The following is a 14678-nucleotide window of genomic DNA, read 5'->3' as shown; positions in this document are numbered from 1 at the left end:
TCAATATATCTGAAATGCGTAGGGAGACACTGGTCAGAGAAATAGCAAGCATCGAACTTAAGCTTAAAGAATCCTTTAGGAGTCAGGAATCGCGGGAAGAACTAAAAGCCATAAATGAAATCGAAAGAAACCCAAAGTATTTCTTCTCCTATGCCAAATCAAAATCGAGAACAACGTCCAGTATTGGGCCCCTACTTAAACAAGATGGGTCCTACACAGATGACAGCAAGGAAATGAGTGAGCTACTCAAGTCCCAATATGACTCAGTTTTTAGCAAGCCGCTAACCAGACTGAGAGTCGAAGATCAAAATGAATTTTTTATGAGAGAGCCATAAAATTTGATTAACACAAGCCTATCCGATGTTATCCTGACGCCAAATGACTTCGAACAGGCGATAAATGACATGCCCATGCACTCTGCCCCAGGGCCAGACTCATGGAACTCTGTGTTCATCAAGAACTGCAAGAAGCCCCTATCACGAGCCTTTTCCATCCTATGGAGAGGGAGCATGGACACGGGGGTCGTCCCACAGTTACTAAAAACAACAGACATAGCCCCACTCCACAAAGGGGGCAGTAAAGCAACAGCAAAGAACTACAGACCAATAGCACTAACATCCCATATCATAAAAATCTTTGAAAGGGTCCTAAGAAGCAAGATCACCACCCATCTAGAAACCCATCAGTTACACAACCCAGGGCAACATGGGTTTAGAACAGGTCGCTCCTGTCTGTCTCAACTATTGGATCACTACGACAAGGTCCTAAATGCACTAGAAGACAAAAAGAATGCAGATGTAATATATACAGACTTTGCAAAAGCCTTCGACAAGTGTGACCATGGCGTAATAGCGCACAAAATGCGTGCTAAAGGAATAACAGGAAAAGTCGGTCGATGGATCTATAATTTCCTCACTAACACTACACAGAGAGTAGTCGTCAACAGAGTAAAGTCCGAGGCAGCTACGGTGAAAAGCTCTGTTCCACAAGGCACATTACTCGCTCCCACCTTGTTCCTCATCCTCATATCCGACATAGACAAGGATGTCAGCCACAGCACCGTGTCTTCCTCTGCAGATGACACCCGAATCTGCATGACAGTGTCTTCCATTGCAGACACTGCAAAGCTCCAGGCGGACATCAACCAAATCTTTCAGTGGGCTGCAGAAAACAATATAAAGTTCAACGATGAGAAATTTCAATTACTCAGATATGGTAAACATAAGGAAATTTAATCTTCATCAGAGTACAAAACAAATTCTGGCCACAAAATAGAGCGAAACACCAACGTCAAAGACCTGGGAGTGATCATGTCGGAGGATCTCACCTTCAAGGACCATAACATTGTATCAATCGCATCTGCTAGAAAAATGACAGGATGGATAATGAGAACCTTCAAAACTAGGGAGGCCAAGCCCATGATGACACTCTTCAGGTCACTTGTTCTATCTAGGCTGGAATATTGCTGCACACTAACAGCACCTTTCAAGGCAGGTGAAATTGCCGACCTAGAAAATGTACAGAGAACTTTCACGGCGCGCATAACGGAGATAAAACACCTCAATTACTGGGAGCGCTTGAGGTTCCTAAACCTGTATTCCCTGGAACGCAGGAGGGAGAGATACATGATTATATACACCTGGAAAATCCTAGAGGGACTAGTACCGAACTTGCACACGAAAATCACTCACTACGAAAGCAAAAGACTTGGCAGACGATGCACCATCCCCCCAATGAAAAGCAGGGGTGTCACTAGCACGTTAAGAGACCATACAATAAGTGTCAGGGGACCGAGACTGTTCAACTGCCTCCCAGCACACATAAGGGGGATTACCAACAGACCCCTGGCAGTCTTCAAGCTGGCACTGGACAAGCACCTAAAGTCAGTTCCTGATCAGCCGGGCTGTGGCTCGTACGTTGGTTTGCGTGCAGCCAGCAGCAACAGCCTGGTTGATCAGGCTCTGATCCACCAGGAGGCCTGGTCACAGACCGGGCTGCGGGGGCGTTGACCCCCGGAACTCTCTCCAGGTAAACTCCAGGTTTACAGTATTGGCTAGCGTGACTGGGCTCGGGTGAGAGAAGACGTATGTGGTGTCATCTGCAAAAAGTGTGGGTTTGAGTAATTGCGAAGCATTTGGTAGGTCATTTATGTATAGGAGAAAGAGAAGAGGGCCAAGGACACTTCCCTGTGGGACACCAACTGTAATTGGTGGTGCGGAAGAGCTTGCCCCATTTGCGTACACATATTGGCTTCTGTTGCTGAGGTAAGACTTGAGGTAGTTGAGGGAGTGCCCTCTTATACCATAGTGTGACAATTTTACGTGGAGCAAGTCATGGTCAACTGTATCAAAAGCTTTACGTAAGTCAATGAAGATCCCCAAAGGGAGTTCTTTTTTCTCTATTGCAGTGTATATATGTTCTAGCATGTGCATAATAGCATCATTAGTATTTTTATTAGGCCTGAATCCAAATTGGCAGGGGTTGAGAATGTTATGGGAGATGAGGTAGGAGTAGATTCGTTTATGAATTAATTTTTCGAAGATTTTTGAGAGAGGGTGTAAATTGGATATTGGCCTATAGTTATTCAACTCTGTTTGGTCACCTCCTTTATGGATCGGGGTGACCCTTGCTATTTTGAGAACTGTAGGGAAGGTGGAGGATTCAGTGGATTTGTTAAAGAGTGTTGCAATGATTGGTGATAGTACTTGTGACGCTTTTTTGTATATAAAGGGTTGTAAGGTATTTAAATCTCCTGCCTTGTTTTTCAGTGCGTTGATAATAAGGGAGACTTCGTATTTGTTAGTCGGAGCTAGGAACAGTGTGTTCGGGTAGTTGCCAGTGAGGTAGTCATTTGGTGGGGTATCTGAGCTTGGGATATTATTGGCAAGGTTTTGACCTATAGTGGAGAAGAAATCATTGAGTCTGTTTGCTGTTTCTGTTGGTGGGAGTTGGGGTTCATCTGATATGGATAAGATTGTGAGGGTCGAAGGGCCACCTGCATTGACCAGAGGTGGTTAAGTTTTCTCACATGTCTACATGGGGTGACTACGGTAAACAATATAGTTGTTGTCTCCCAATGAGATTACTCGTATGCATGTAATGTTGAGGTACGTACAGGTAACACCCCTATAAAATTTTCCATAGGTGTCTCGTAGCTCGATCACTAGCGCGCACAGCTCACACACTGAGGTCCGGGGTTCGAATCTCCTCCGGCACGGCTGGAAAACATCAGGGATGTGCTTCCATAAGACACCTGCTGTCTCTGTCCCTGTTCACCCATCAGTTTGAGATAGGTACCTAGGTGTTAGTCGACTGGTGTAGGTCGCATCCTGGGACAAAACTGACCTAACTTACCCGAAATGCTCAGCATAACAAGGGGTTTTCTATATAGTAGTATGTCATTGAAGTCAGCTAGGACTGTATACCTTGTACATGTACTTGTAGTAAATAAAGATATTATTATTATTACTGAGCATGTTTGACCCAGTTTCACGTTAATGGATGAATACAGAGAACCAAGTATTTTGAGTAACACAGAAAATGCATAACTAGTATGGGTAACTTATCAAATCAAATCAAATCAAGTTTATTCTCTATAAGGGTTACAATGCGGGGTTTACAGGATTTGGATATTGTGTGGTTTACTTGTTATAAAATACTAATTACAGAGGGGGCCACTAGGACACCTAGCATGGCTAGGCATTTCGGGCAGACTTAGATTAATTCTTAACATTAAATCCTTACAGATTATGGTATTAAGACTAGGTGACTACATTATAATTTGTGAGTTTAGCAATGTGAATGCTTTTGTTTTAGCACAATACAAAGTGTCTATATTCGAGTATCATAGGCAAACTTATGACTAGTTAGGATTCATTATTTTAAGATTAAGATTAGTATTTCTGTGTTTATATTCAGTGGGTGAGTGAGCGTAATTGTGAACCACCAGGTGGTTATCATGTAGTTAGCTGCTGGGGTGTATCAGGGAGATAAGATGTTTTCTAACTGTAGTTTTGAAAGTGATGAGTGTGTCTGCAGTTCTAGAGTTTTCAGGTAGGGTGTTCCAGATTTTAGGTCCTTTGAAATACATTGAATTTTTGTAAAGGTTTAGTCGGACACGGGGAATGTCATAGAGATGTTTGTGTCTGGTGTTATGCTTTTGGATCCTGTCACAACTATCAAGAAAGCGTTTTAGGTCAAGGTTAATATTGGAATTTAAGGTCCTGTAGATATAGATTGCACAGTAGTAAGTGGATGTTCTGAACAGGGAGTAAGTTTAGATCTATCAAGAGTGGGGGGTGGGTTGCCAGGGATGGGATTTAGTGATTATTCTTACTGCGGCCTTTTGTTGGGTTATTATTGGCTTTAGGTGTGTTGCTGCAGTTGAACCTCAAGCACAGATAGCATAGGTGAGGTATGGGTATATAAGTGAATGGTATAGTGTGAGAAGGGCATTTTGCGGCATGTAGTATCGTATCTTGGAGAGGATCCCCACCGTTTTGGATACTTTTTTTGTTATGTGTTGGATATGGGTGCTGAAATTTAGGTTGTTGTCGAGGTATAGGCCAAGGAATTTGCCCTCATTATGTCTGGCAATTCGAGTGTTATCGATCTTAATGTTAAGTTGCACAACACCTGCTCTGCTACCTAACATAATATAGTAGGTTTTGTCAGTGTTAAGTGTAAGTTTACTGGCTGTCATCCAAGTCGATATTTTGAGCAGCTCCTCGTTAACAACGGTGTTGAGGGTGGCAAGATTACGGTGAGAGATGACATAAGTCGTGTCGTAGCAAAGAGAATGGGTTTCAGGTGTTGGGATATGTTTGGAAGATCATTGATGTAAATGAGGAAGATCAGGGGTCCAAGGACACTTCCCTGCGGAACTCCAGTATCAAGTGGCCATATTGATGAGGCTGTGTCTTTAATGGTGACATACTGATACCTATTAGAAAGGTAGGATTTGAAATATGCAAGCGCATGGCCTCTTATACCATAGTGGTCAAGTTTGTGGAGTAGGATGCTGTGGTCAACTGTGTCAAATGCTTTTCTTGGGTCAATAAAAATTCCTAGCAGATACACCTTATGTTCCAATGCTGTGTAAAGCAGGTCTAGCATTTTTATAATTGCATCATTAGTGCTTTTATTTTTCCTGAAACCAAATTGGCAAGGGTTGAGTATGTTTTGTGCTGTTATAAATGAATACAGTCTCCTGTGCACGAGTTTCTCGAATATTTTGGATAGCAATGGTAAGTTTGATATTGGCCTATAGTTGTTTACATCTGTAGGGTCACCACCTTTATGTATTGGTGTAACCCTTGCTGTCTTTAGTAGTGTCGGGAAAGTGCTAGTTTCTAGTGACTTGTTAAAAAGTAATGTAATAGCATGCGAAAGGACATGGGCCGCTCGCTTGTACAATAATGGTGGGACGTGAAACAGATTCACTGAGTTATTTTTAAGTGACTTTATGATCGCGGTGACTTCCGTGGGCTCAGTTGGTACAAGATAGAAGGAATTTGGGAAATTCCCATCTAGGTAGTCCCCGGCACGGGCATTGGTACGTGGGATTTTACTGGCGAGATTAGATCCTGTGTTTGAGAAGAAGTCGTTTATCTTGTTAGCTGTATCAATGGGATGCAGTGGTGTTTCATGAGGTTTAGTTAGGACAATATTCTTGTTGTTTTCAGTTTGTGGGTCCCCAGAATCTTGGAAAGTGTTTTCCAGGTCTTTTTTATATCTCCTCTTGTGTCAGTGAATCTGCTGGAGTAGTACAGTTGTTTGGCTTTCTTTATTACTTTGGTGAGAACTGATGAATAGTGTTTAAGAATATCTTTGTGTATTAAGCCCTGTCTATACTGCTTTTCATATTGGTGTTTCTTATCAATGGATTTCAGAATGCTGCTGGTTAGCCATGGGCAACGAGCCGTTTATTCGTGATCTGTTTCGTTTTTATGGGAAAATGTTTGTTGTATAGTCTAAGTATTTTGTTAAGAAAAATGTCTGTCCAATCGTCAATACCATTGGCATTGGAGAATTCTGTAGGCCAGTCAACAGTCTCTAGGTCTGCTGTGAAATTCCTTATTGAGGCCTCGTCATGGAGTCTAAATGAAACTTTGTTGTATTCGAGTGGTGGCTTACTAATGTTTGTTAAGAGGAAGGTTGGGTAGTGGTCAGTAGTGCTATCTGTGATTATCCCTGATTTAAGGGGGGCTAGTATATTGGTCCATATGTGGTCTGTTATGGTTGCACTTGTCTCAGTCAGCCTGGTTGGTTTAGCTATTGTTGGTGTGGTCTGTTATGGTTGCACTTGTCTCAGTCAGCCTGGTTGGTTTAGCTATTGTTGGTGTGAGAAGTGTGTTGTTCATATTGATGAAATCAGTTACAGTCTGATCATCTGTCAGTTTTTAGGTTTGAAGCTTATCTTCTACACGCAGAGTACAGTAACAGACAATAGTTCTTTAATTCCTAAGTTACAGACTAGCCCTCTTGGCTTGGTTGTCAATGCTTTAGCCCAATGGTTCCCAAACTTTTTCAGCTTGTTACCCAATTTAACATGCCACATAAAGCATGTTACCCCTTTCACAAAATGTTGTTATTATTGATATATATGGCTAAACGTGAACGTATACAGCCTCGCATACTCTGCTAATCCTAGCTAAACCATTGAAAACGTAAGAGCCACACATACATTATATATAAAATTAATAATAGCTACAAATTCACGGTAACAGTGGGTAAATACTAACTATATACTGCACAGGGCAGTACACATACATACCAGCTTATGTCTACCTCGGCTGATGCTCACAGATAAACTGACAGTGTGAAATAGAGGCAGCCTCAGGAAGTGAGTGACGCGTACTGGACAGGTCGATCTGGGCTACTGAGTGACTTTTGTTCTGAAGCATACTTGTCAAAATACTTTTGGGTTTCCACACACTTAGCTATATATTTCTTCTTTTCTAATACTGTATATTAGTTTGTGATGTTTATTGTTATTTGGTTTAACTTTATTACTTACTTATAATAGGTTTACTTTACAACTTTATATACTAAGACAAAGTTAACAATAATCCTCATACCGGGTACCGCATTGTTTTCTTGATTTTCAGAATTCATAACTTTTTTTGTCACCCCTCCATTACCCCCCAAAATGGTTAAATTACCCCCAGGGGGTAATTTACCCCCAGTTTGGGAACCACTGCCTGAGTTTAGCCTAACACATTGAGTCTACGTGGTTCGATCGTCGACACTGATGGAAATGCTGGTCGTGTTTCCTTACACCTGCTGTCCCCATTCACCTAGTAGCAAGTAGGTATCTGGGTGTTAGTCGACTGGTGTGGGCCACATCCTGGGTGATAAGACTGAAGGACCACGATGGAAATAAGAGAGACAACCCTCGATAACGCGCTAACTTTGGGTTGTCCTGGGTGGCTAACCTTCCAGGGTTAAAAATCCGAAGAAATATTATCTTTATAAAAGCGGGAACAGAGAGGGATAAGGCTTAATTTTCTTCCTTCGAATAAGCCCATATCATTTCAGACAAAAAAGAAAAAAAAAGGATATTTTAAAGTGTTTCAGAATGAAAAAATAAATACAATAATAGAAATCCTTAAAAATTATGAATTCGGCCTTTCCATTATTTTGAATGTGTAGTGTATGGCCGTCAAAAACATTCAGCTTCAGGTTCAGTATGCCCTCTAGCCCTGTCTGGTATATTTCCTCCCCTGTTGCAGCTTCACTAAGTAGGTAGGGTGCTACTGTTGACTTATATTTCTGTTTCTGCAGCTTCAGTAGCGAGGTAGGATGCCTCTGCTAGCTTACAACTCCTCGTCAGGACATCCACGTCTTCACACACTTAACTAAAATCAATTTTAGTTACAAAATTAATTGTTATTACATAAGTATATTTTCACCACATATGTGATCAGGTACAACACATGCATATTTGCATACATGCAAAGAAAAGTCAGTTATTTGCAGTCATGTTCTATGGAATCTGAATAACCTGGAAAATTCTATTCATGATTTCTGGAGCATGAATAACCAGATTAATGTTTTCATGTCTTTAGAATATAAATTAATTAGTTAATTGTTTTCAAAACTTCAGAACCTGATTAACCGGGTTGTTTTCATATCTTTAGAACCTGAATAAGCTAGTTAATCGTTTTTATGACTTTAGAACCTGAATAACCGGGTTAATTCGTTGCAGATCTGACCTTCCAGCTTCTCATGGGACCAACAGCTGCCCAAGTCCAGCCAGATTTTCCCTTTAGCCCTGAAAGTGACGAGGCTACTTCTCCCAAGGTGGGTGTTTACTTGTGTTGGAGAGAGAGAAAGATGAAAGAAATAAAGTACGTTGACCTAAGTAAATTGCTGGCTCGCAATTAACTCTAAACTTCATCCTATTTCCTATTTGTATATCTCAAAACAGCAAAAATGGATTTCAAATGAGCTGAGGAAGCTAACGGCTCTTATCTTGTAAATAAATGTAGGAACTCTTAACGTAATTCTGTAAAAATCTTTGTAAATAAATAAAAAAGAGAGAGCCTCGTATGGACCTGGGGTCAACATGAGGCTATCTACTAGGATGGACTAGCTACTCTAGGTACCTCTAATTTAGTCTAGATAATTGAAGATCGTGATAATATAACAGAAGGCTTTCTCGTTGCCCTCCTTTCCCTCTGGCCATCTTGTCGGCTAGTGAAATGATCCTATAAGTAAGTAGAGAACTATGTGTATTCAGGTATACACAAGTACAGTTGCAATTATCATACATAGCAGCATATGAGTAGAGAACCTAGGATAACGCAAAAAGTCAGAGTGACTTATTTCCATTGGGGTCCTTTTGTTATCGTATTAATAATATTACATTAATGTTAAAATCAAATATGGCAGATAAGAATTTATAAAAAAAAAATGGCACAAAACAAATTATACAAAATATTAAATAATTGATGATAAAGATAAAATAAGCAGAATACAAGAATTATGACAACATAAAAAATATGAAGAACACTAAATTTTAATAGATTTCTCTATGAAAAGCAATTATCAATCTACTGGAATTGCTGGAACATACACAAGGAATAAATTACAGAACGACTAGTAAAATTATGAATAATCACTGAATAACAATAAAACATAGAAGACAATGAATACATATATCAGAAATTAATAATCATCTCTAGGGAATGCATTTATTGCCTTAATAACAGATGTTGCTAGTGACTTGTCCCTCCATGGTGGGACAGCCAGGCAGGCATTACCAAATAGCAGTAAGTTGTGCCAGGATTTGTTGTTTGCAGGGGTATCGTTTCGCTGAGGTATCGTTGACTTTCTTCAAGAGGTCAGCGAATTTGCTAGCAGTTTGAGGGCGAGCTGCTTTGGGGATGTGTGTCAGCGTCCTGGTGGATGTTAATTTGATTGCATATTTTAGGTCCTCTGTAGAGGTGAAGTCACGGTGGCTGTCAACTGTCTGCTGGGAAGGGCTGTTGGGTGTTCCCACTTGTGTGTGCACGGATGTTGAGCTTTATGGGATTGAGTGCACACTCCCTGTGGCACACCTGACAGTTGCCCTGTGGATGAATTCCACGGCGTTGGCTCTGTCGTGGAAGTTCCTGGGAACCTGGCACATCTTGTGACATTACCGACATCGTGGGTATGGGAGGGCGCCAGCGTGGTGGCCTGGTGGGGCTTGAGGGGCGGTGAGGGAGAAAAGTGTCTTCTACAGTTGGGGTGTCGCTAGAAGTTGGGTGGGTGAGGCGGGGGAGTTGAATGGTGTAGGCACAAGTAGTGTGTATTATTATTATTATGTGAGCAAATTACCTGCAGGAGGTTTACAGGGTATTACCTGAATTATTACCTACAAGTAATTTGGGTGAGGTATGTGGGACTTAGTCACAGCAGGTTGCTGAACTGCCATTCCCTCGATGCCCACTCACACAAAAACCTAGACCTGATATTAAATTAATAATTACAATATTAAAACCAGCTACTCTGGTAAATTAAAGTTGTGTGGACTGTGTATGATTAGGCATGCTGGGTACACAATATAATTATTGGAAATTCGTATTACCACTTACCATTTAATTACTGGTTCATAATTATTGTTTTTTAGAAACACACCCTAACGCTACCAGTACAGCTAGAATTTACGATGGCCAATACAAAAACTACTGTACTTTATGGGTAAGCATCACTTAGCTAAGGTGTGTTTCTGGGAAGGATTGGAGTCCTCTATTTTTGCGTCCTTGTTACCGAATTGTAAGGATTTTTAACACTATCCCAATTCTTCAGCAGGAATGTGTCAGCAATTTCTAAATTACAGATTGAGGCCGATATACACTAAATGACCTTCGAGAACGCCTGATTACATTGCACAATTCAGACCAATGTTCACGCATTCAATTTCAATATGGCGTCTCTCCTGCGGCGTCACTCCCCCCAGCTGTTCTACTTGCCCACTCTCTCGAGATTTCTTCAAAGGGTCAAATTAGCATCACATTTTATTACACAATTATTGTATTGTTCAAATGAATTAAGGAAAATCCAAAATTTTCCACACTGCGGCCGGGAAATAATCATTGTTAAACGATTTAATTAAAATTATTTTTGTACTCCACCTTGCTTTACAATTTTTACACACTTTTATAATTAAAATTTTCAGAGAATGGGCTTTGGTATAAAGATAGGATACATTACATATTCGCACAATTCATTTTGTAACCTATCTCTACACCTAATTACATCATCACCAAAATATAGGCCTAATTTATCTATTATTGAACCTTTAACAAATTCTCCTTTTAACAATAATTTAATCTCAGCTTCGTGACAAGAAACACAGGTGGATTCTCATCACCAGGTATATGATCAAATGTCAACAAATACCAACCCAAACTCTTATATTTCTCTTGCATTTTATTAATTTCCGCGACTCTGTTTTGAATGTACACAATCTTACGGTTACCATTAAGAATCCATTGTAAGGACACTTCATTATCAGACCAAATCACAGTGCCACCAATGTTTATCTCCAGCAGTTTATCTCTTACATAATTAGCCAATTTGACATCGATGTAAATGGCTGTTAATTCCAACTGAGGCAATGTATGTGCTTTAATTGGAGCCACTTTAGCCTTAGACATGACAAAAGAAATAGAATTATTACACGGATTATAAGCGATTGCTCCATAAGCCAATTTTGAAGCATCGCAAAAATGTGTGATATATTATCACCATCTTGACTGGCTTCATTACTATGGAATTCCAACAGTGGTATCTTTACATAATCACCTATTAATTTTCCCCACTTTTTAATAAATTCTTTAGGTAATGTTTCATCCCAAGCACATTTAAGTATACATGCTTCTCGTATTGACAATTTCCCTCTTATTGTAAGGGGTGACAGTAAGTCTAGTGGATCAAAGCATTTGGAAACTTCAGCATGTAAAACTCTAAATCCATTTAATAGACATAACACAATTATTAGATTATAAGAATAACAAATATTTACTGTTCCATTTAGTTATTAATTATTAGAGCGAGGAAGCTTGCCATATATTACTTGGCCTCCTGCTGTTTTTTGAAGAGTAGTATAATAATCACTCCCTATTAGAAGACTTACTGGCCCCACCGAGTCACCATCTACATAGGAGGGTGTTAATTCTACACAATTTTGTGAAAGCCTGTCAGTGGCTTCACTAAACCCAATTGTTGAGATTTTCTGTGGGAGCCTATCAACTATAACTGCATTGATTCATTTTCTCTCATTGCCCAAGCCGATATTTACATACATACAACTGGGCCCTTTTATTTGACAGAAAACCAAATAACTTTAGATTTGTAGGATCCCCTTTTGCACTTTCATACCAATAAGGCAACTACATTTTATGAATGTGCGTTGAGATCCTTGTTCCATAATACAGTTACATTTTTTAATTTACGCCTTTTATCCTGAATTTTTACTTTCACCACGGGTAAGGCCACTTCAGCTATGCTATCCTCATTGACATTAGCTGCAATTTATACATTAGTAACTGCTGTTTCAGTGTTAACATCATTATCATCATCATCATTATTATGATTATCACAGTTATTATCATTATTATCATGAATGTCATTATTATTGTCACTATTATTATTATTTATACCTTTACACATTACTGCATGACGCCTTCCTTTGTGGCACTGATAGCAATTATTTAGTTTGGCATTACAATGCTTTACATTATGACTGCCTAAACATCTGATACATCTGTCAAGTACTTCTAACCTATCCACCTTAACATCCCATGATTCATAAACATTACAATTCTTGGAGAAACGATTACCCTTGCAAAAAAGACAATCCCTCTTTTGCTTGACTTGCCCATTAGTAACTTGACCACTCACTTTAAAGTACTTTTTCCTCTTAATTTGATGTGGAGAACCATTATTTTTGGCTCCTGCCAATTGATATGTGCCTACACAACCATTCTTATGGGATGATTATTGATGATTATTAACATTAGGATATTTTTTTTCCATTTGTGAGACCTGACAGATACATCATAGTCATCATGTGTTACATTCTTAGAATTATTTGGTTGGCCTGTCTGTAACTGAACAGTTAATTCTTGTAAACACAGTCTTGTTACCTCCAGAGAAAAATAACCTTTTTGGTATTTATTAGACAACCAGTCAATTTATTCTGTAAGACACCACTTAATATCCCGTCTGATTCACCCAAATCAAACCTATTACTCAAGGACTTCAGAGTGCTTTCTAATTTAGCTCTAAATTGTTGCAAATTATGGTAATTGTGTTCTGAAGTTCTTAAATTTAGCACAATATTTACTAGATCTAACCTACTTTATTCCTTATTACCATAGGTCACCTCCAACAAATCAACTGCCTCCAGGTAACTAGAATCTATATTTTGGAACCCTTGAATCAGGGAATAAGCATCGCTTCTGACCTGCCTTTTAGGATAAAATAATTTTGTGACATCTGCTAGGTCATTCTTCACATGTACAGCAGCCTTAAATACTGGCCAGAATTCCTCCCAGTTGTCTCCTGGACAAAATGTTGGTAGACATAACTCTGGGAGTTTAGACAAAGACCTGGCATTTACATTACTAGATTGGTCAACTGCAGCATTTAAACATTTTGATTTATGTAATACCTCACTTTTACATGGTAGTATTTTCCCTTCCAATTCGTAATATTGATTAATTAATAATTCCCATTCATTATCATCTGCACAATTCTCCAGCAGATCTCCTTCATATTCTTTGTAACACAATTTATATGACACATACCTATTCTCTAATGATTGCAAATGTAATTCTAAAATAACATTATCCTTAGTATCTTCCACCAATTCCAAGCGTTTATTATAAGCTATGGTCACATAACTTTTTTTGCATTTAATAATTCCTTCATAGACTTAAATCCCATGGATTTTCCCTGTGCATTAATCACATTAACCTCATCCATGGCTCTTTTGTATATTAGACACAATTAATAGTAAGAGATTCTCAGGTAAGATATATGGACCGTGCATTTTGTAACAGAGACAGAAAGGTCAGACAGAGAGTGTGCCTTCCTGGAGCTGGTGTTGATGACATAGTCAGCAGGTTGGATAATATTATGGCAGGTAATGGGAACAGGCCCATTATCTGTCTTAGTGCTGGAGGTAATGACATTGGGAAGGGCAGGAGAAAGGAGCTGCTGGATAAGTACAGGTAACCCATAGAAGTAGTTAGGTCTAAGGGAGGGCTCCCAGTCATATGTAGCATCTTGCCTAGAAAGGGAGTGGGCAATGAATGGATGTCTAGGGCAACTGGTATAAATTGCTGGCTAGACAAGTACTGCAAGGTACTTGCAATCCCATCCATTGATAACTGGGACCTATTCTTTGGCAAACGTGATATGTATACAAGGATGGGGTTCATCTCTCTGGGATGGAGTAGTTGCATTAGCCAGTTTGATTGGGAGGGCAATTGATGACTTCTCTAGGAATTTAAACTGATAGATTATAGAGGTATGGGTGTTTGTGGGAAACAATCAGGCTGCATCATTAGGATTAAAAACAGCAGTTATTACCGGGATACCTCAGAAGTATATTTAAAAGACAATATTCAAAATAAAGTTGCTAGTAATGGCTAATCAATTGATCAACAAACAAAGAGAGACAGCTGAGGGCAACGAGTGACTAGCTCCCTTAAGGTTTACTATACAAATAGTAGGAGTCTAAGAAATAAGATAGATGAGCTAAGATTACTTGCAAGTGTAGGTAATATAGATCTTATTGGTATAACAGAGACCTGGTTCAACTTGAAAGATAGAGAAATGCCTTCTGAATGCAACATACAGGGTTATAAACTATTCCTCACTGATAGGGTCAACAGGAAGGGTGGTGGAATGGCGATGTATGTCAAAGACAATTTAAATTGTTGTCTTAGACATGATATAAGATTAGAAACATCGAACACAGAATCTGTTTGGCTGCAGTTTCTCGAGGGACGTGACAAATTAATTTTGGGAGTGATTTATAGGCCCCCAAACCTTGATAGGGATTGCAGTAAGCTGTTATGGGACGAAATTCATAAGGCATCTAGATATGAAAATGTTGTGATAATGGGAGATGTTAACTTTAGACAAATTGATTGGAACTATATGACAGGAAACCTTGA

General features: G+C 39.4%; 1 protein-coding gene across 3 annotated transcripts in view; it reads left to right on the top strand.

The window, feature by feature from the left end:
• LOC128693799 (putative mediator of RNA polymerase II transcription subunit 12) overlaps positions 1-14678 on the top strand; it is a 369550-nt gene that overhangs the window by 154883 nt on the left and 199989 nt on the right. For all 3 annotated transcript variants that reach the window (XM_070091239.1, XM_070091237.1, XM_070091238.1), the window contains exon 4: positions 8210-8304. In XM_070091239.1, the coding sequence (XP_069947340.1) occupies positions 8210-8304 (95 nt within the window). The remainder of the gene's footprint in view (positions 1-8209; positions 8305-14678) is intronic.

The sequence above is a fragment of the Cherax quadricarinatus genome, chromosome 34 (assembly GCF_038502225.1).
Source record: "Cherax quadricarinatus isolate ZL_2023a chromosome 34, ASM3850222v1, whole genome shotgun sequence".
Classification (NCBI taxonomy): Eukaryota; Metazoa; Arthropoda; class Malacostraca; order Decapoda; family Parastacidae; genus Cherax; species Cherax quadricarinatus.
The sequence above is the reverse complement of the archived record's forward strand: the minus strand, read 5'-3'. Positions and strand labels throughout refer to the sequence as shown.